General features: G+C 39.3%; 1 protein-coding gene across 1 annotated transcript in view; it reads right to left on the reverse strand.

Annotated features, from left to right (window-relative positions):
- Positions 1 to 23,244, reverse strand: part of LOC121731121 (chitin synthase chs-2-like) — a 30,004-nt gene that overhangs the window by 4,913 nt on the left and 1,847 nt on the right. The window contains exons 2-19 of the mRNA XM_042120471.1: positions 23,082 to 23,187; positions 22,139 to 22,383; positions 20,794 to 20,960; positions 20,283 to 20,616; positions 19,214 to 19,413; positions 18,600 to 18,915; positions 15,120 to 15,337; positions 14,014 to 14,099; positions 13,028 to 13,179; positions 11,811 to 12,073; positions 7,447 to 7,657; positions 5,446 to 5,646; positions 4,146 to 4,372; positions 3,604 to 3,771; positions 2,872 to 3,177; positions 1,754 to 1,983; positions 843 to 963; positions 401 to 553 (exon numbers count right to left, since the gene is read on the reverse strand). Of these exons, the coding sequence (XP_041976405.1) occupies positions 401 to 553; positions 843 to 963; positions 1,754 to 1,983; positions 2,872 to 3,177; positions 3,604 to 3,771; positions 4,146 to 4,372; positions 5,446 to 5,646; positions 7,447 to 7,657; positions 11,811 to 12,073; positions 13,028 to 13,179; positions 14,014 to 14,099; positions 15,120 to 15,337; positions 18,600 to 18,915; positions 19,214 to 19,413; positions 20,283 to 20,616; positions 20,794 to 20,960; positions 22,139 to 22,383; positions 23,082 to 23,185 (3,702 nt within the window). The 5' untranslated portion in view covers positions 23,186 to 23,187. The remainder of the gene's footprint in view (positions 1 to 400; positions 554 to 842; positions 964 to 1,753; positions 1,984 to 2,871; positions 3,178 to 3,603; positions 3,772 to 4,145; positions 4,373 to 5,445; positions 5,647 to 7,446; positions 7,658 to 11,810; positions 12,074 to 13,027; positions 13,180 to 14,013; positions 14,100 to 15,119; positions 15,338 to 18,599; positions 18,916 to 19,213; positions 19,414 to 20,282; positions 20,617 to 20,793; positions 20,961 to 22,138; positions 22,384 to 23,081; positions 23,188 to 23,244) is intronic.

Genomic DNA, 23,244 nt, shown 5'->3' on the forward strand with positions numbered 1-23,244 from the left:
TCACAGCTTTTTTGACAGATTATCCATACTTCATATTCTGTCAAGTTAAGTGGTGGATAGCCTATTCCGCACTTATCAGGAAGTGGTGAAACAGGCCCTAAGGGTCTGTTTTACCACTTCCTGATAAAGTGCCGGATAGGCCATCCACAAATTTTTTTGCAGATTCTCCATACTTCAACTGTCAAGTTATGTGGTGGATAGCCTATCCTGCACTTATCAGGAAGTGGTGAAACAGACCCTAAGGATTCAGTCTCGAAATCAGCGGGCAGCGGGGCGGGAGCGGTAGCGGCGCGTTCCAATGTAAGTATAGAATTATATGGATAAGCCATCTATTAAGCCGCGCGGCGAGCAGCTTTCGAGGCCTGTCCATGTCCAAGTTTAAAAAAGTAACCAAACTTACCAGTTCCTCCTTATTCTCATCGATTGGCCTTAGGTAAGTATCGATTAGATCTTTCCAGAATTCCGTTTCGGCTGTTGTCAAAAAGTCTACCTCTCCCTTTTGAAGGTTAGGGTCTTCTATCCAGTATGGATTGACTAGGTCATCGCGTTCTTCCTACAAATATTGACTATATTAGTGCAAGATTTTAGACACTAATTACGTTAATAAGCCTAAAATATACTCATTATTTTTTAACAAAGAATTTTAAGGTTAAAAAAGAATGTTCTTCAAAATTAGTGATTTAAAGATCGAAAAATTTTTACAACTTTCACGACGACATTGCACTATTTTGCCCATAGGAGTCAAAACTGTTTAACTTCACGCGGGCCACTGATAAAGTCCCGGTGGGCCTCAGGTTAAGTATAGCTGATTTAGGTTTAAAAAAATTGTGAAAAATACTTACCCGTGGAATGTCAACGGATTCTTCGCTGTCGTCAAACTCCGGTAACATGGATAGCGTGTCTCCTCGCAGACCCATAGAAGACCGACGTCGGGGCAACTTTTCGGTATCTGGAGGAGCCCCTCTGTGATAAAAAGACTGAATAAGAACGAAATAGACGTCGGTCGACCTACAGCTATGAGTATTTCTCTCTCAAAATGTAACATGCGTTCCATGTATGATGTAATAGCAGAATAGACAGAATTATAGAGTATGCCGACTTAGAACTGATGTTGAAATATTTTAAATTTGACATATTATGACGAAAACCGTCGCTAGGGTTGTTAACTTGTTACCTACGAACTATGACATATTCGCTGGACGTGTTCCTCTTTGGTCGTATTGTTGTTTGTGTTTTGGCACATGCGATTAAAATTGTCAGAATCCAATTTTGAAATCTTTATTTTAAATATTTAAAAATAAATTATATCAGCCAGCGCGAGGCACATTCCGTTCATAATCCTAGTGAAACCCGACGAATTTGACAGATATTGAAACCTGTCCGTCTCTTAGCAGTCGAACTTCTGGTAGTTATGTCTATTGTGGTAATAGGGCATATTACGCAAGGTTCGGAGCAGAGGGATACTATACTTAGCTTTAAACTCATGGTAGAGCTACTGATATGTCGTGTGCAAAATCCGACATTTTGCACACGACATAATGTAAAAACGTTGTCGAACGTCGAACAATACTTTTTGTTTACTGTCTGTGCTGGCACTGCCGTCTTGCGTGAAAACAATGCAGTAATATATCCTATTACATCATCAATATCCTACCTTCCCTGCGATATCCATAATATCTCACACTGTCATCTGTTTCAAACATAACATGCTGTGAAAAACTATATCCCGATATTCTTGGCGAAAATTACTTACATTGAATCCAGTCTCTTCTCGATTTTCTCCATAGTATGCGCTATCTTCAGTAGATGCAAGTCCTCCTTATGGTCTTTAGGGTTGGTGCAGCACATACACTTGAAAAGGCCCGCGACTCCAAACTCTAAGGAACCTGATGTCTCTTCTCCCTGTCCAAACATCTTCAGTATGTTCTGATTATCCATCTTCTTCTTCGCTTCTTCTGCCGCCTTCTTTTCAGCTTCCATTTCCTAAATGGCAGAAAAGAAATACTGAAATGTTTTTGCTATTGAAACAAGCTTAGTCAATGGCACTTGCGCCAAGCGTAGCGGAAAACTCCGCCTCAAAACCTATCAATTGACGTGATTGACGTATCCAACGGCAACATAGTTTCACTTTTTTAGACTTCTTATCCAACTTGTGCTAATCCAGAACCTAAAACCATCCGAAATTTGATCTTAATCCGCTCTGTGTTTGTGTGACGACTCAAACATAAACATATATTTCTCACGTATAATATTAGTGTGATAGGTCACAAAACATATTTTGATGATCAACAATTAATTTTCCTCAAATCCTTTTGGTTTGGATACTATAATTATACCCATAATTGTAACTGTAAGTAAATATTACAACACACGTAACATTTAAATCCTAGATAGGAAATCATTAGAGAACTGGTTGAACATAGGCGTATGTAAACGTTGAGAGTTGAGACATAGCTGAATTACTTAAACATACAAGTCATAAATACTGCAAATTAGTTTCAAGCATTTGCAATCAAATATTATAATGTATCTTACACTTTTATGCGGACTTATACTACGTAATATGTTTATTTTTATTCGGTTATATTATTATAACAATTAATGAGTATAATATATTATAATTTATGAGTATAATGAGTAAGTATAGACTTAATTGTGATTTTTTTCCTAAAAGCTCCGAAACGATTAGACCAATTTTGATAAAATTATCACATAATATAACATAAAGTATAAGGAAGGACAGCTAGTTTTTCACAGCATACAATTCTATTTTTTTTCACGAAGTCACGGAATACGACGGACGGATACAGGTTAAACTTATGACAGAAGAAGATTTACTCTTTTGACTTTTCGTTGGCTATTAAGACTTACCTTAGCAGTTTTCTTCTGTGCGATCTCTCTCGTACCCCAGGACACGTTGTTCAAGTTACATAACGAGTATATAATGAGCAACATGTACATGCTGGGTATGGTTATGTAGTATATAATCAGGTATAGCAGGCAGGATATCTCCTGTGGATGCAGCATGGCGGATGTTATGAATATCATCATTGTGGCCAGGAAGAACATACTGGTTGGGGCCATCCAGCCGTCCTCGACGATCTGTAGCGCTATGCCAACTATCACCATCATCATCACCATCGCGTAGATACACGTTATTAGATGGGCGAAGGTTATCTGAAAGAAAACAGTCAAAATTAAAAACTCAAAGAAAACGTCAAAAATAGCTTGGGTTGAATAAAAGAAAAATGATTCTACAATACATTTTTTTATTCTTGTCTTTACTAATAATATAAAGTGGAAATATATGATTGTTTGCATCGAGTACAGAGCAATCGGCTCAGTGGTTTAGCGTTTCGGAGTTGGACTAGCTCCGAAACCGATTTTAAATAAAGGTACAGCAATAGATCCTTTCACCGTTAAGTCCATCCGCACGGGCAGATGTAGCCTATATAATATATGCTACTTTTAATCTGCACAAAATGTTCCCACAGAAGTTTGATTTAATTAATCACCCCTGGACAACCTTTTGTAGTAGAAGTGTACATACATCAATCAGACATTATTATTTATTGGTCTATGATAGCAGTCAGACAATGTTACCTGCGTATCCGACTTGCACGTCATGCAGATGATGATAAATGCGACGATGGGCACGAGGTTGATGATGAGCGCGTTGATGTTGTCGAGGCCGGTGATGGCGTTCATGGCGCCGATCATCATCAGGAATATCGTCCCCGGACCCAGGACCGTACCCAGCATTAGCATCATCTACAAGTGTACAATTTCATGTAGAAACAACTCCATACATTAAAGATGGAAATTGAATCTAAACTAAAAGCACAACAGACAGAATGAACCATTAGACGAGACCGACTTAGAAGAGTTCTCGAAATTATACGTTTGATTTATCGGCTGGCACGCGCCGTGACACTTCGTTGTAAAGGCGTTAGTAGCATGCTTACAGCGGATAGTAGCGGTACTCGCGCCGATACGTCAGTTTGTTTAAAGTCGGCCTACTGGTTTGTTCCGTCTATTGTGCTAAGGAGGTTAAGTCGGTAAAGAAGCTTAGAAGATTGATGGATAGAAGAAACCCACTCTTATGGCGGTTTTTGCGCTTTTGAAATTGGCTGTTTTCACTTTACCTGATACACAATATACAGCGTGGATATGTTGTCGTTGACTTGCACTGTTCTCTTGTAGTCTGTGAGCAGGTCGAGAATGTTGGCCATGGTGGAGGGCACCCAGCGGCGGCGCTGGTTGTAGAACTCGTCGAAGCGCTCGGGGCAGTGCGTGTAGGCGTCCGACGCGGCCGAGTACTCCACGCGGTAGCCGCGCTGCAGCAGCAGCGTGCAGAGCCAACGGTCCTCGCCTTAAAGTGTTATTGAAATACTTTTTGCACAAATAGTACTATCAGGGAAGTTGATTCATAGGCAGATGGCGGACCTAATTAATTTGGTCGCGTTATGTCAAACTAAGCCGGCAGATGACGACTACACTGAGTTGACATAACCCGACCAATTGACGTAGGGCCGCCAACTGCCTATGATTCAATTTTTTCGATGGCACAAAGTCAATCTAATGGAATGGGTAAAATCTGGGCATGGATTTAGTGTCGGAGAAATGTGGTCACTACCCAGTCTTTGTCTTTTTTTTCTCGGGCGTGAATAGCTAGCTCGCCAGAGCGAATGAGAGATTTTTTGTGTGCGAGTAAAAGAGCCAAGTAGCGACTGGTCTATAGCCGAATTCCCGATTCTACTTGTCCTGTGACCCCAGGCAATAGGAGGAGAATTTGAACAAAAGACGACAAGCATCTTTGTTTTTTAATCTCATTAAAAAATGAAGGGAGTATTGTCACGTGTATCTTATAATTTATAAAGTAGTTAAATGGTAAAAATACATTTTGTATGCAATAAACACAAGAAAATCAATATTCAAATCTTATCGGGGAAGTCCGTTGATTGATAAGTCAACGGACATACATCATTATGCGATAAATATTAACTATCTTGATGTTATCTACAAGTATTACCTGAAACAAAAGGGCAAGTGCCATTGGCCAACAATTGTTTCATTCACTTCATTATGAGTAACACTTTGATCCACTTTAGGGTACTTGACCTAAAGTGCTCATTTTCATTTGAATGGTGGTCTAGAAATATTTACGAATTTAATGTCTATTTATAAAGCTTGACAAAAATACGATGACGAGACCACTACACATAGGCAACTTGAATACCATAAAAGTCTGTCCCCTTTTAAACTCTTCATAAATTCCTTCTCACAAAAGCTTTATATGCGTATAAGACAGTGCAACACTTTATCTTATTGGGCTGTAGGATAGCATTTGCAGGAAGAGTACTTGTGTAAATGACTAAAAATTGTTACAGGGAAATTTGATTTTGTATCGAAAACGAGATTTTTTATAGTGCCTTGAAACCGTACCTTGATCGTACTGCACATAGTGCCTCGCCTCGCTGGAAGTGAGGGTGTACTTCCTCATGACGTTGTCATCCATGAGCCCCTTGCCACGGAAGAGCGAGAAGCAGCCGGGGCTGCACAGCACGCAGCCGATCATGTGCTCCGTCGCCTTCTGCATCCAGTGACCGATCGCGTACTCGAAGCTCTGGTACCACGCCATAAAACCTGCAGGACGGGCCACAGAAAACCGGCGTGCAACAGCGCTTGCGCTGTGTTTCGCCGAGTGAGTTAGTTTACCGGAGGCCCAATCACCTACCCTTTTCCCTTCCCTACCCTCCCCTATTTCCTTTCCTACCCTCCCCTATTCCCTTCCTTACCCTATTACAGTACTCCCAAATTAATAATGCGCATGAAAATCTTCGCTAAATGTCGTAATCACGGAAACACCCGAATCTATAAAACGTAAGAGCCACAAGCAATGCTTTTGCATTTTGCACCTTGTTCGAAAGAAATAGAAGTTAATATCATATTATAGTCGGTACTCGGTACTCGGTGGCTGTCGCCTGTCGCCGGTTCGTCAATTGTTTCTATTTACGGTCAAGTCGTAAAGAGTTAGCGTTGCCATGGTATGACATGACTTGGACATGCTCAAAAAAAGGTTTTAAGGCAACGTCTTCCGACGCTCGGGAAAAACGATCGTTGCCGAACAATGACGAAAATTTCTATGCGCATTATCATTTTGGGAGCACTGTACCCTATTCCCTCTTAAAAGGCCGGCAATGCACCTGCAGTTCTTCTGATGCTGCGAGTGTCCATGGGAGACGGAAGTTACTTTCTACCAGGTGACCCGTTTGTTCGTTTGCCCCCTTATTTCATTTAAAAAAAGGACGGTACTTTTGAGCAGGATGTAATGTCTACCAAGAACGTTCACAAAGTAAAGGTTGATATTATGTTAAACTCTGGTTAGCGTTAATAAGATTTAGGGCCTGTTTCACCATTTTCTGATAAAGTGCCTTCACAACTTTTTTGACAGATTCTCCATACTTGATCTGTCAAGTTAATTGGTGGATAGCCTTATCAGGAAGTGGTGAAACAGGCGCTTAGGGCCTGTTTCACCACTTGCTGATAAGGCTATCTATAAGTTATCTGACAAATAGAGTATAGAATATCTGTCCAGACAAGTTGTGGATAGCCTATCCGGCACTTATCAGTATGTACCTGAGACAAATAAACTTTTTGTATAAAATATTGGTTTAAAGCTAATTAAAGGTCGCATCTAAACAACTAAGCTACCTAATAAAAAGTTCCTGTCTACTTGTCCAAATTACATCGATCAATACGTGAATCGCCGCAGCGGCGCCGTTCTGGCGTTTTACTAAAATATGTTGCATATTTTATGATATTATTATGCCATATTGATACGTTGCGTCGTCGGACGCGGCGTTTAGACTGAACAATTGTTACAAGAGACAGGTGGCAGGATAAAGCTGATCGCACATTCGTCCCCACCGTACGCGCCGCATTTTGTGACGTCATTAATTCATACAGCGAATTTGTCCTCACCGTACGCGCCGTTCGCGCCGCACGCGATGCATTTTAGAATTCGTTGTATGAAATAACGTCACAAAATACGGCGCGTACGGTGTGTACACATTCATCCGCACCTAAGGCACCGCATTTCGTGACGTCTTTTCATACAACGAACGTACGGCGCGTACGGTACGGACGAATGTGTGTTGTGTAGCGCTGTCACTGACGCAGTGTAGCTGTGGCATACAATTTTTTCCTTTCCGACGTCGTCACGATTGGCGATTGCGATTGGCGGAAAAGAGGCAGGCAGATTTTTGGTACCAAACGACATATTGTAACGCGTTTTGCATCTCGTTTTACCCCTCTTTAGGGTTCCGTAGTCAACAAGGAACCCTTATTCGCTGTCTTTTCACTATTTGCAGCGCCAGTATACTAACGGCGTTACTACACTATAGTATAATAAATTATTATTTATCAGCAAAGACTTTGTCTCACCTGTACCAACAGGGTGGATTCTACCGCAAGCGGCTCCTAGATTCTTGTCTTTCTTCATAAGATCTATCAGTAACGTAACGGCACTGGGTCTGAAGTCTATATCTCCATCCAAAGCGAGCAAGTATGTGTTTTCTGCTATCACTTCTTTGCGGTCGACGGAAAGTGGTAAATCCATAAGACGATGGCCGAGTAAATAATACATATACATAACCTGTAAACAATGATATTATAAGTGAACAAGTTCTTTTTTTTTATCTATGGACGCTTCACACCACGTCAGTCTGGCCCCGTGCTAAGTACCTGAAGGACTTGTGTTACGGGTACCAGACAACGGAAATACACTCAATACTTTTATACTATACATATATTTAAGATTTTATTATAATAATACACATATTTAATACACATCCATGACCCAGGAACTTTGAAAACTTTTTGTTCCGTCGGCGGCATTCGAACCCGGCTTGAGCTACCAATAGCCCACCAACTGAGCCACAGAGGTCGTCAAAATGGAAGTATTTAAAAACTTCTAAGAACAATAAACAACCATTTCGTAATGAGTTGTCGCTATAGCCGGGTCGTCGAACACGTAGAAATGCGGCCATTGACCTTTCGCTTGTCTCTCTCACTTGCGCACTATTTAGCTATCTCCTTTTCATATGTATACTATACAAGCTCAATAGCGATATTTTCACGTGTAAATGGCAATGATGAAATTTTGTTGTTGTTCTCTTTATAAATCTATCCATATTATCCATAATCTGCTACTTCATACAACTTTACAACAATAAGTATTTTCCAAGATCCCCTGCTGACTTTATTATTATATAGTCAACAGTCCCGACCAAATATGGGTCCGACGATTGCCTATGAAAAAAAATTCTGATAGTAAGTGCCGAGGTACGAGTACTTTACCACTCCTGAGCCTCATTCGCCACTGTGAGGTTTACAACTGATGCTTGTCGGTACCCTAAATAATATAATAATTAGTCTACAGGGCCGACAGTCAAGATGCCTTCGTTAGTTTGATTGTCGAAATTCAAAATCAAAAATTATATTTTTAGAAGTTTTTTGGCTAAGGGCCCAAATCACAAGCGTTTTACTAATACATGATATAATTTTAAAGTATCGAAATATTATTTGGAAATAAATAAGAAAGTCAGCGTTTACTATGCTTAAAATAAATTCATATATACGACAATAAAGATTTCATTTTTAAGTTGTGTGGACTATGAAAAAAGTTTATACGAGGGCTGCCTTTTAAGTTTTGTCGTTTGGAATAAATACAGGCAATCTAATAGATTATCACTATTAATTGTTTTTTAAAGAATTCTTCGCGATATTTAAAATACTTTTGCATGCGTTCAAACCAGTTTTTAAAACATTTATTCCAGTCCGAAGTTGGGTAGTCAAAATGGCCGATTTTTACGCGTAAACAGCTTCTTCAGGTGAGCTTAAACGTTGGCCACAAAGACTTTGTTTAATTTTGTGGAACTTATTAAAATCCTTAGGGCTCAAGCCAGGGCTGTAAAGTGGATGATCTAAAATTTCAACGTTTTGGGTTCCCAAATACATCATTGTTTTACCGGCGATTCGAAATTCGGTGATGACTTGTGGCAAAAAAGCTGTGGTATACTAGTCAGCGGTAACCGTTTTGCAATCTTCGGGTACAATAGTGGCGATGCGACCACCCTTTGTCACAATGGAGGCAAACATTTTTTTTTAAAGTGCTCTGTGAGTCCATGACTTTGGTCAATTTTGGCTCATTCAAGAAGACAACAGTAGACTACTGCTTAGAATTTGGATCATAAGCATATATCCAAAACTCGTCACCATTGAGCAAATTATAAACGTGCTTTGACTCTCCTCGGTTGAATTGCTGCAGAGTTTTGCGACAAAAACTAACACGGGCTGTTTTTGGTCGTCGCTAAGCAAACAACGTATCTTACGAGAAATTACAATTTTTACTCCAAGTTTTTCGTGCAAGATTTTTTGGACAGTGGTCCCTGAAATGCCCATGGATGCCTCTATTTCGCGATATATCACATGACGGTCTTCGAGGATTAGCTGCTGCACGACGACGGCGACGACCACCACGTGGCTGGTCACTGAGGCTAGGGTGTCCACTTTAATCTTCTAAATACCAACGTACTATAATCCTAAGACATGGTCCTGCATCAGTAAGTAAGTGATCTCTTCAACACGCTGAAGTCGCAATAATCAACTTAGTTAGTTGTAAAAAATTATCGCACGGAAATTTTCCTTTAACATTTCCATTTTTACAACCGACTTGTCACCTTTGAATAGACGATACAATAAGACTATTCGACCAATCTGAATGATTTCTTTTGTTTTTGAAATCCAAATACAAGGAGATTAAAATCCCATATGGTTTTTTTTTCAATGATCGCGGGAAGTTTACAAACGACAGAACTTAAAAGGCAGCCCTCGTATAGTTTGAAGTACGTATGCACTATGCTTATATTGATAAGTGAGTGATAATAGTTCTAAGTGTTTCCTATTAACCCATCAATTCAATCAATTCCAAAACATTTGCCGGGTGCAAATGTTTTGGAATTGATAACTATAAATTTTAATTTTACTATAATAAGCAGTAAAATAAAAATTAATCGTTATCAATTCCAAAACATTCGCAATTCGATATCTCGTTTAACCTGGATAATCTTTATTAAGCCCCGTTTTGATATTACTGGATTAAATGATTTATGAGATTTTATAGGCCAAGGATAGTTCAGTGACAACATAGATAGCAAAATTTAATTAATAGGAAACACTTAGAACTGTTATCACTAATCACACACTTATGAATTTATAAGCATAGTAAACGCTGACTTTCTTTGGAAATAAATACTTCCAAATAATATTTCGATACTTTAAAATGATAATATGTACATTAGTAAAACGCTTATGATCTGGGCCCTTAGCCAAAAAACTTTTAAAAATATAATTTTTGATTTTGAATTTCGACAATCAAACTAACGAAGGCATCTTGACTGTCGGCCCCAGTCGGCCCTGTAGACTAATTATTATATTAGTACCTGGATGACCGAGCTTTACTCGGTATAGCAAACACTCATTGACTTCGTGTTACTTAATAACGCCATCTGCTGGTCGTTAAAACAATAAGTTGCTAACAAAATAGTATTATTATTCGCCAATAGATGTCAGGAAGAGTCATATTTTTCAGTTTATCGACTATCGATAAAACACGAATAAAAATACATTTTCTGGAAATGATTCCTAGCTAGATCGATTTATCGCCTCTGAAACCCACTATATACTAAATTTCATGAAAATCGTTGGAGCCGATTCCGAGATTCCAATTATATATATACAGTGTGTAACAAAAATAAGTGATAATACTTTAGGGTGTGTACATGTTCCTTGTGGAGAGTTCACTGTGAAAGTAGCAGTGCTGAAAGACGAAAAAAATTTTTCACTTTTGTATGGGGAAAGGCCCGAGCGTCACGTATTTCCCTATACAAAAGTGAAAAAAAATTTTGGTCTTTCAGCGCTGCCACTTTCACAGTAAACTCTCTACAAGGAACACGTACACACCCTAAAGTATTATCACTAATTTTTGTTACACCCTGTATATATAGCAATTCTTGTATATATATATATATATATATATATATATATATATATATATATATATATATATATATATATATATATATATATATATATATATATATATATATATATATATATATATATATATATATATATACAAGAATTGCTCGTTTAAAGTTATAAGATTTAGGGTACTGACAAGCATCAGTTGTAAACCACCTTACAGTGGCGAATGAGGCTCATGAGTGGTAAAGTACCTCGGCACCTACTATCAGAAAAAAATTTCATACGCAATCATCGGACCTATATTTGGTCGGAATAGGGTCCGGTCGCCATCTGTCAATGAATCAATTCTGTGAAAGTCTCAGGGGAGTTTACACAGGTCGATTTCCGTCGTGCGACTAATCGCCTCACAAGTCGCCTAAGCTCGTCGTATCGACCTTCAGTTTACATTGACTAAAATCGCATGGTACATGGTACTCGGCCATTCCCTTCGACACCAAAACACCTTATACGGCGGGCGATCGCCTACAAGTGATCGTTAACATGGTCAATTTTAAACACAATTCGCATGCGGCGGGGCGCCGTACGCCTTGTAGTTGGTCGCCAACCAAAGTTGGGGCTTGCGACTTTAGTCACCTGCGATCTAGCCGAATCGCCATTTAGACGGTCGATTTTCGCCGTGCGACCAATGTTGTGCGGCTTTAGTCACCCGTGTAAGCCCCCCATTTCTCAGCTAAACCAAACCCTTGCTTAACACCTCTTACCTGTGACCACCGTTTCTTATGCCGAATCTTAGACTTGTCTTTCAAATGGCAGATCATCTTGTTCTTCCCCGGTAGAGTCCACACTAATCTCCCACCATACGGCGTGGGGTACTTCTTCGGCGGTCGTAGTCTAACGTTGGTCAAGTGTACTTCCGATGCGGCTTCGTCTATAGTGTCTACTAGACATTTGACGAAGCGATTCACTTGAGAATCATCGGCACTATGGTCTGACACTTCAAATGCGTCGTCTAGGTATATGTGAGCTGAAATCATTATTATAAGAAAGTGTGATTGTATTTGTGGGTATTCACGCAAAAAGCAACTTAGAGGATTTTAACGACTACGTAGATTTATGCATGAAAATTTAAAGTATTTTTATATATAATATAATTATTTTAAATATAATATAATTAATAAAATTAAGCAAGCACTTAATATAATATTCATCAGTGGCGGATTTACCAATAGGCTAAGTAGGCTGGAGCCTAGGGCGGCAGATTTAGAAGGGCGGCAAATTTTGCTCAATTTTTTATCTTACACAAATAAAAAATCCCACCAAAACATTTCTTGTAAAATATTGTCGAGACGACCACTTATGGTTTACGGTTTACCCTGTAAAAAAGATAATATGAGGTCTCATGTAGAGCCAGGCTTCTGAATCTACACGGCCTAAATCTAACCCTAACTTAAACAAATTCTACATACCAGGAAACATAGCCGTTTCGCTACCGTACCTTGTGTGCTCGTCTCAGCAAAAAATTTCAAAAAATGTTTTTGGTGGGATATGATTGTGAACTAAACTAACGTATTGAATTTCAAAGGTCAGTTATAGGGGCGGCAAAAAATTGAAAAGCCTACAGGCGGCAAATTTGTAAATCTGCCACTGATATTCATTGATAATTTAGTAATATTTAGTGCCTGCCTATAATATGTGACGTATGCAGCGTCCTTGCGACGTAAACACTTGATAAGATTCTGCATAACGAAACTCATAGTCATTATTTTCGAAATATCACAAAAATTGGATTTTGTTACTTTGAAATTTTTTATCCTGGTTAATCAATAATTTGTGAATTACGTCTTTACACTCAAAACGCTGAACTGATTTCAATGATTTAATATGAAGACACTTCGGGACCCAGGTGAGGACATAATAATATTATGATCAATTTTACGGTGGTAAAATGTACAGTTACCTGGTAGGCAAATAAAATTACCTTCAAGTTCATAGTAGTCAGGGTCGACAATGCCGAGATATTTCTGCGCCACCCGCCTCGCGCTTTGGTCCTCATCCAGTCTAAAAATCGACTTCAAGAACTCTATCATCTCATCCTTAGTCTCGTGCCACATAGTCGCACAAATAAAAATTCTGTAATAAAAAAAAACATGAAGCCCTTTGCTGTACTCATAGATAAAGTATAGGCTGTACTAGATCTTTTATAGTGCGCGTGGTACTAGTTGGCCGCGCCTCAGGTAGGGACAGGGGTGAGGGAGGGGACGGGTTGCTTGCTGCTCGCAACGTACATGAGATTAGACAGCGACCACCAATCTCGAGATATCGTGAACAATAATTATTCAATTATTGAAAAGAATAAATTAAAGTCAATTGATCAGTTTTATATTCTAAACTATTGACATCGGCTTTCCGTTTTTTTTAAAAACGTACCTATGCACTTTGAATATTATTTCCTTAGATTATATTTTTTCTTTCGGCGGACTCATCTTGCTATTGCAATCTCTTGTGCGTTTTGTTTAAACTAGCCAGCCCTAGTAGACAAGTGGCAAGCGATTATCGTAAACGCTAACAAAATGTATGCGATTTGACATAAGTCATCGCTTCGCTAGCGAATACTAATGTCAAATCCCATACATTTTGTGGCGTTGGCGTTTAGTACGATAATCGCTTGCCGCTTGTCTAGGCCCTCAGCGCGCACTATACACCTCGCAAAGGGCCCATCTTATATTCCCACCACTGCAACTCTTGAGACGTCAACAGTGGTGAACACAATCCCTTTAATTTAGCTATGATAATTAAAGGGATTTACTATTTTCATTAAGTACATCTAATAAGTTCTTGCTTCTGACTAATGGCGTTTTGCTTGTGGGTCCCAACTTTCCCAACCCGGAACGCAATTAGTCAGCGGAAAGAACCTATTAAAAGTAATGAAATAGTAAAAGGAACTAGGCATTTATAGTTGTCTACCTTGTGATATTATCGGATGGCTTCACGTCTTTTCTGTAGTTATCCAAACTAGTGATGGACACATTATCTGCCTTTTCGTCTTGTTCCTGAAACAAATAAAAAATAGAATAAAAGTTTTAAGAGACTGCACAATGTAGGCTCAGGGTCTTGGGGCATACCGCATACCTTTAGTCAAGTTTGGTATCGTCAAGGTCAAGGATTTGACATAAGGCATCGTAACACCATGTCACTAGCGATGTGTTGTTTCAAATCCTAAATCCCATAAACTATTTATTTCTTACTTCGTAGTAGTAAAAAGCGTAAGCAATTTGATTTAAGAACCATTATGGGGCATACTATCTTTCCGATAGTATTATTATACTTATTATCTATTTAGTTTTTTTTTTTATGAAATAAGGGGCAAACGAGCAAACGGGTCACCTGGTGGAAAGCAACTTCCGTCGCCCAGGGACACTCGCAACATCAGAAGAGCTGCAAGTGCGTTGCCGGCCTTTTAAGAGGGAAAAGGGGAGGGTAAGGAAGGGAATAAGGAAGGGTAGGGGAGGGAATAGGGTAGGGGATTGGGCCTCCGGTAAACTCACTCACTCGGCGAAACACAGCGCAAGCGCTGTTTCTCGCCGGTTTTCTGTGAGCCCGTGGTATTTCTCCGGTCGAGCCGGCCCATTCGTGCCGAAGCATGGCTCTACTACTTGAAAGTGAAACTTAGTGAAATCAGTCAATCAATTGTTGAATATATGTACAGTGTGTAACAATAATAAGTGATAATATTATAATACTTAAGGGTGTGTACGTGTTCCCTGTAGAGAGTTCATTGTGAAAGTAGCAGCTCTGAAAGACGAATTTTGTTTTCACTTTTGTATGGGCAAGGGTCCGAGCGTCACGAGTTTCCCCATACAAAAGTGAAAAACATAATTTTTGGTCTTTCAGCGCTGCTACTTTCACAGTGAACTCTCTACAAGGAACACGTACACATCCTAAAGTATTATCACTTATTTTTGTTACACCCTGTATATGAAGTGCCGCCGATACGTCACTACATGCCCTCTACTTCCACTTTCCATCCAAACAGTACAGTTCCCACAAAATAAAGCTGTGTAGGTACTCACATCGAACATAACCTCAGAATCGTCTCTGCTTCTATTCAAGAGTAGCGACTGGTCAACAAGCGGGCCGCTGTACCAGGCCCGCGTGAACAGCTTGTCCGTAGCCGCCAGCCGCTCGCAGTACGGCGACCACGTGTGGATCGTGATCCACGCCTGCGATATCAGCCACAACAGCCAGATCCAGGTCATCTCGCGACCTATGTACTCCTTCAGGAAATATACTGAAACGGTATTGGTTAATTAGAGGTAGGCATGCGCGTAGCGAGGTACAGGCATAATATGTCTAAATAACTGCTTATAGTTTTTCCAAGGATTGAAACAATATTGATAGGAACGTCATGTAAGGAACTGGAAGAGAATGTAGTTTAACATCAAACGGAAGTTTGAGCAATTAGTGTCAAGGAATTTAAATTTAGAATTCAGTTATGCAGTTGATGGATTTGCTCATTGCGTATTCACTTTTTGCTCAGAACATTTCCATCCGGCTACATTCATTATACTTTACATACTAAAACTGGAGCATAAACAATAAGATAGATCAGCTATTATACTTTATAATATTATAAAGCGGAAGAGTTTGTTAGTTTGTTTGAACGTGCTAATCTCAGGAACTACTGGTCCGATTTTAAAAAATCTTTCAGTGTTAGATAGCCCAATTATCGAGGAAGGCTATAGGCTATATTTTATCACGCTAAGACTAATAGGAGCGAAGAAATAGAGGAAAATGTGGAAAAAACGGGGGAAATTATTTGAAAGGGCTTATCTCACGAACTACTAGAGCATTTTTAACCGACTTCCAAAAAACGAGGAGGTTTTTTGGAAGTCGGTTAATTCGGCTGTGGATATTTTTTATTTTATTTTTTTTTTTTGTATGTTCGACCACTACTCCGCCGTTTGTGAACCGATTTTCAAAATTTTTGTTTTGTTATATTAGGTTTCACTCCAATTTGGTCCCATTTTCACAAAAGTGGTGATCTGATGATGGGATCCATGAGTAATCGAGGGAACTCCTCAAAATTTATATGGAAACATATGGTGATTTTGGTTTTATGAGAAGCATCCTAAGCATATGCTACCAAAACGCAAGATTTTGCACCAAGGTATACTATGGTTCCGAAGATACTAAGAGAACTCCGGATTCCTTATAGATGCAAGTTTGGGGGTTTAGGCGTTGTTTTAAGAACTGAAAGCATATGCTACTAAGCAAATTACATTCATCATCATCATCATCACTACCATGTCAGGGTCACCAATGTCACAACTCACATGGTTGTATATGGATACAATATACACACAACACCATAAAATAACATCAGTCATCACGTTATGTCCTTATTTATTTGGTACATTTCAAAGCGATTTTAATACAAAAAAGGTTGGACTGAAGGAAACGGGGCACTATGGAAAAAATACTTAGAAAATTTTTTCCACAAAATTTTAACCTCTTATAACCACCCTTTTTGAATATACTAATCGATAGGGGGCGCCAAGGGGAGCAACAAAGCTCAGATAAACTTTTCTCAAAAATCAACCCCTGTCGAAAGACAGGCCGAAATGTGACCCTCGTTAGCACGGAAAAAATACTTAAAAAAATTTGGACGAAAAAATTCAACCTCTTATAACCACCCCTTTTGAATACACCAATCGATAGGGGGCGCCAAGGGGAGTAAGAAAGCTCAAATAAACTTTTCTCAAAAATCAACCCCCGGCCAGATACAGGCCGATATACGAACTTCGTTAGTATAGCGAAAATACTTGAAAAAATTTTGACGATAAAAATACAACCCCCTATGACCACCTCTTTTTATTATACCAATCGATAGGGGGCGCCAAGGGAAGCAAAAAAGCTCAGATAAACTTTTCTCAAAAATCAACCCCTGTCGAATGACAGGCCGAAATGTGACCCTTGTTAGTATGGCGAAAATACTTTTACAAAATTTGGCTAAGGTTAGGAACCTACGTCAATTAAATGTTGGTGACATGGGTTAAGGAGGATTGTTTTGGGTGAGAAAAACTCCTACTTACCGTTTCCACCGCCAGTAAACTCTCCGTTTAGAAGAAATTCGCATTTGAGATTTTCGTAATCTTCAGTTAAGATCATCTGTTTTCTGATGTTTAAGAAGTATTTTTAAGGCATCTCAAGGCTGTGATGAGTGGGTCTTACTTAACTATTCAGCTACGGATACCGAAGGGGGGGGGACGGGGGGGCGCAACCACCGACTAAAAATGATGAAGATTGAGTACAGAAATAGTTGAGGTTTAGCCGAATTCGGAAAAAAGCACTATCAGATAGGAAAAATTATTTAATACTTTTTAGTTCATATTATAAGGATGTTATTATTGTTTTTACCTTGGAAGTCGGTTTTAATTTTTTGTTAAAAATAATAATTCTGTTATTTGGATCAGATAAGAAGTCCACGTGAAGGATTTTTTGTGGACTAATTTTTCTGTGTCTATGATATATCTAAATTACGCGGGCGTAGCCGCGCGGAACGTCTAGTTAATTTATAACATTTGTCATATTATATATAACTAGCTGTTGCCCGCGACTTCGTCCGCGTTAGCATAGTAGACCATGTCCCAAGTATTATTGTACAAAAATATTCAATATACAGAATTGACCTTCCTTATAATATTTAGATGTTCCGCGCGGCTTCAACCGCGTAATTTAGGAATTTCACGCAACCGTACATTTTTCCACAAAAAATAGCCTATGTCCCTTTACGTGGTCTATTCTTCATGTTTGCCAAATAACATAAAAATTGCTCCAGTAGTTCTTAAGATAATAAGCAATTTCATATAATTTTCCTCGTTTTTTCCACATTTTCCTCTATTTCTTCACTCCTATTAGTCTTAGCGTGATAAAATATAGCCTATAGCCTTCTTCGATAAATGGGCTGTCTAACACTGAAAGAATTTTTCAAATCGGACCAGTAGTTCCTGAGATTAGCGCGTTCAAATAAGCCCTTTCAAATTATTTCCCCCCGTTTTTTCCACATTTTCCTCTATTTCTTCGCTCCTATTAGTTATAGCTTGATAAAATATAGCCTATAGCCTTCCTCGATAAATGGGCTATGTAACACTGAAAGAATTTTTCAAATCGGACCAGTAGTTCCTGAGATTAGCGCGTTCAAACAAACAAACTCTTCCGCTTTATAATATTAGTATAGATAATATAGATTTTTCCACATTTTCTCTTTTTCTTCGCTCCTATTAGTCTTAGCGTGATAAAATATAGCCTATAGCCTTCCTCGACAAATGGGCTATCTAACGCTGAAAGAATTTTTCAAATCGGACCAGTAGTTCCTGAGATTAGCGCGTTCAAACAAACAAACTCTTCCGCTTTATAATATTAGTATAGATATTTTATGTTTTTAATAAGTTTGAAGGAAATATCATATTTGATAAAAGTATTTGCTACAAATGTATTAATACTTTTTTCTTTCTTAGAAAAATTCTCCGTTAGAAAAATGAAATAATTACCTGGAGGTATTTCGAAGAACAGGTAGTCCGGTATCGCATTATGGAAGGCGCAGGGATCGGCATTCCTCATGCCACAGAATACCAGCAGTAGATTAACTGTCACTGGCCCTACAAGGTGTATGGCTAAGGTAAAACTGAACTTCTGTATGAGGATCTTGCAGGCGAACTTTGACGCCTCGTAGCAAATGTATGCGGCGGCGACTTGAACGAGGGCAACCCATAGCGCCGTGGTCCAGGCGACTGGGAGGGAAAAACTGCCTTCTGTTAGGACGTACTCTAACGCTCCTTGGTACGCGTCTTGGAATGTTACTTGGATCTGGAAAATGATGTAGATTGTAGACTGATAGTAGACCCGTCAGAGGACAAGGCAACGCAATCCTTTGTCTTTATTGGTACGAACTTAGTGATGGTACAGACCGCTCTCAACTTAAACTCTTTAACCACTTTACAACTCCCTTTCCAAAAATTAAAAGAAGAAGCGCAAAGTTCCACTATTAGGTCTCTTTGATGGGCCGAGAAGTGAGCAGGACTGTATACGCAGTGGCGTATACCGTCCTGCTCACTTCTCGGCTACAAACTGTAACTAGCTAAAAACGGCTATAAACTGTACTCACCTCATACACCGTATATTCGCGCTCACCAAAAGCTTCTCCTACGGAGGTGAAAAACGCAAAGGGATCGTCGTCTTGCAACCTCAAGGATATAATGATACACGCCATGAACAGCAGTATCTTCCAAATGCAGAGAAATCTATGACTGTAGTACCGGGTCTTCTTCAGACTTTTTCTAAGATCATCCAGATATACAATAGGCGCTGAAAATTATGACAGATTTCAAAGCACGACGAACGCACATAGACAATTCTTGCTATTGTTCAATTTTGAACCTGTACTCCGTGCGTAAGCCCTGAAGAATCGGAGCCTTATGGTCAACTCAGCGACGCGTAGATGCATATTTTCTAAAGTATGGATTTGACAGACTTTAATTGCGTGTGACATCATACAAGTCTAGTCTGTCAATTCAGTACAAATTTAGAAATGTATCTACGCGTAGCGTTGCGGTCTGAATTGACCCTAAGGGGGATATTAGATTATCATATATATTTGATCCGAGATCATTGAGTCAATGATATTGGATAATGTAATATAGACATAAGATTAATTTCTTCCTTGATCATAGATTTTTGACATTTGCTGAGAGATTGGATCCAATACGGTCATAGAAATATGTGCTGCCAGTTATTTAATATAAAAAAGATTTTTTAATTTCTTGTTCGTTAATATGTTTCAAATAATGTAATGTAATTATTTTTCTAATTATATACTTGGATAATCTTGCTGAAATAACAAAAAAGAAGCCATATTAAAAATGACGATGTCTTTTGACAAATCGAATTCTCTGAGATCTAGTAACCCTGACGTCAATACCTGTCAGCGTTAGCGCTCTCCATTGGCTATTGAAACCACATATGACGTAAAATAGGATCAATGAAATATGATAATGTAATATGTAAATATGATCAAATGATCATATATATTGGATCCTATATATGATCATAGAAATGATCCAATATAAATGATAATGTAATACCCCCCTATGTATGGCTTCCTCTACCTCAAAACATAGGGTATGTTCTCTGCCACATCCCGAATAATTCCTCGGAGCTCACGCGAAGTTACATACCTGCCGAATAGTTATCCACGTAGCCAATAAAGTTCTCCCACCAGGATAGCGATATCAACACAGAGGCGAGAGGAATGGCCCACAGAGCGGGAATGCCGTCTAGAAGGGGCCACACAACAAATGCCGTGAATTGGGCAGACACGGCCAGGACGTCGAAAATTATTATCAGGGAGTATCTATTGTTGTGTGGGTCTCTGGTAAACGCGTTTAATATACCGGGCAGTATGCACATTGCGTTTATGAGCATGGCGGATTTGACGACGTCCAGCTCAGGCAGTATTACCAGTAGCAGCGTCGCCATTCCTATCGTCTGTAACGACTCAATGACTAAAGCCTGAAACAAATGATTAGCATCTTCTATGTTAACTTTATCTAGAACGAGGTATGAGACTATAAAAAATACAATAATATCAGATGTAAATATTGTTTGCTTAGTAGGAATAAAAAGGACCTCCCAATTGACTAATTTTATCAAATATTGTTACGTGCCTAGGTAAAAATATTTACTTACAATAATGAAATGCCCCACAGAAGGTTTTTCTGCAGTTTTAAAGAAACATATTCGGGCGCTTCGCAGAAACATTCCTATTTCTGGGACGCTGAATATTATGAGCGTCGCCCACAGCCACGTCACACGCTCCTCCAGTGGCAGCACCGCGATGAATTGCTGGTCTAATGCTGTTGGACAACAATAAGTAGGTAAAAGCAACGTCAACATTAATGCACAGCTTTTATCGCGGGCTTCGAGGGCGGCGACCGAATCAAGAAATTCCGTAACGAAAATAGACCTAACACTCCGACCGACACAGCGGTGCGGCGTTGCCGTGCATACTGCATAGTCTATGAATTTCAGTTCGGCACACTTCGGCACGGTATTTGTGTGCGTGCGACTGGACGTATGCGAATTATAATTGCATAAATTGATAAAATGCTATGCAATAGCTTTACCGCGGCAGTCGCCGAGTGTCACACGTATTAATTTTGTTAATAATGTAACTAGAAACTTCATCTGAAGCTATTAACAAATTTATTGTCATTATTAGGGTACCCAAAGGGTAAAAACGGGACCCTATTAGTAAGACTTCAATGTCTGTCTGTCCGAACCCCTGCTAATCCGAATACCTCTATAATTCGAACGACCTCCCATTCCCGCACAAGTCACTCCCGCAGCCGCGCCGCCGCATTCTAGTGCCGAGTTAGACGTCTAACGGCCGTTCCCAATATTTGATCTATCTTTGGTTTTGCCCTACTAGAGATAGGAATAGCTAACATTAGACATTATAGACATATATTTTATGTCAATTGTGAGCTATTCCTATCTCTAGTAGGGCAAAACCAGAGATAGATCAAATATTGAGAATGGCCGTTAAAGTAATACGCGTATTGTTTTTGACCGCCCCTATTCCGCTATTTTGTTACATACCTTTGTACTGTATTTGTGCTTTTTATTATGGCTTCAACATCCAAAAAATGCCTTTAAAAATGTCTATATACTATAATCCGAACGCTGCTTGGTACTACTAATACATATTCTGTGACGCTGCGTACATCCGAACATGTTATAGGCCCAAAGGGGTCTATCAGGTTATAGACTGACGTCCCTTTAATATGCCGTACCAAAATTTCAATTTGGAACTTGCCAAAAGTTTGTGCCGTAATAACCATAGTATAATATTATAAATGCGAAAGTTTGTATGTCTGTTACGTCTTCACACCCAAACCGCTGAACCGATTTTGCTAAAGGCATAGAGATACTTCGAATCCCGGCAAAGGACATAGGATAGGTATTTTTTATCCCGGAAAATATCTACGGAGATCTACGGAGATGCGGACATCAACAAGTACAAAATAATTACCTAGCGCCTTATTACAATGACTGATCTCTCTGCCCTTCTTGAGTTGCGAGGTGACAAACAAGAGGGCTCCTTTGGCGAGGACGGCGGACCCTAATACTAGGGTGAACACTACGATGTATGCGACCAGCTTAAGGACCTTCACACTGGTGTCAACCCACGCCGTCGACACCATGGACCCACTCTCCTTCTTCACAGGAATCTCCCGGAACAGGTTCCATCCTTTGGTCTCTTGCGCTGTTCTTTGACTGTAAAGATATTTGATTCAGTTGTGTAGCTGGTTTTCAGTACCTAGGACTGAGATTTGTCTTTCCAGGTATATAAAGTCGGCATTACATATAGGCAAACGCGTTGGCCGGCGCGCTGGCCCAATGTGTAGAACAGGCGAAATACCTACCGCCAACGCGCGAACGCCCGTTCTACACATTGGGCCAGCGCGCCGGCATAGCGTCGGCCAACGCTATATGTAGTGCCGACATAAGGAAAAGTTACCAACAGATGAAGATCTCAGACTATTTCAACGAAACTTAAGTTCCCTCTAATGAACTCTAATCTTATAGTGAAAAAAATAACATGGTTGAAACTTACACCACTTTCAATGGTAACGTACTTACATAATAATATGAAATATGTACACCTGATGATGAATAATTTCGAAACCGGTCGTGTTATTTGTTAAAAGTTATAATAATATCTTAATATAGTGGAAAAAGTGCAAGAAAAGTGTGTTTTATTAGTGTACAACATGAATTTCCACCAAGAACCGACAGTACAATCAATTACATAAATATGAAATATCATATTGAACGACTATAATATTTGTGATAAAAAACATTACTTTAAGACAAGTTAATATAATGTTCTTTTCTAGTATTTATAATATTATAGATAGGTACCTACTTGGGCGGAACTAGCTCTAAAATTGAACTTAGAAAAAAGTATTTACTCTAAATCTTCTGTGTCGTCGTAAAACTGTTGATATTCAGTCTCAGAGAGATCGCTGTCGTCCGATATCCCTTTAATGCCCGACGACTTTATCGTTTTCGCCATCACTGCAAGTTGAACAACATTTGGTACTTACTACTAATATACAAAGGAAGACAATTTAA

This window comes from Aricia agestis, chromosome 1 (assembly GCF_905147365.1).
Source record: "Aricia agestis chromosome 1, ilAriAges1.1, whole genome shotgun sequence".
NCBI classification, from domain to species: domain Eukaryota; kingdom Metazoa; phylum Arthropoda; class Insecta; order Lepidoptera; family Lycaenidae; genus Aricia; species Aricia agestis.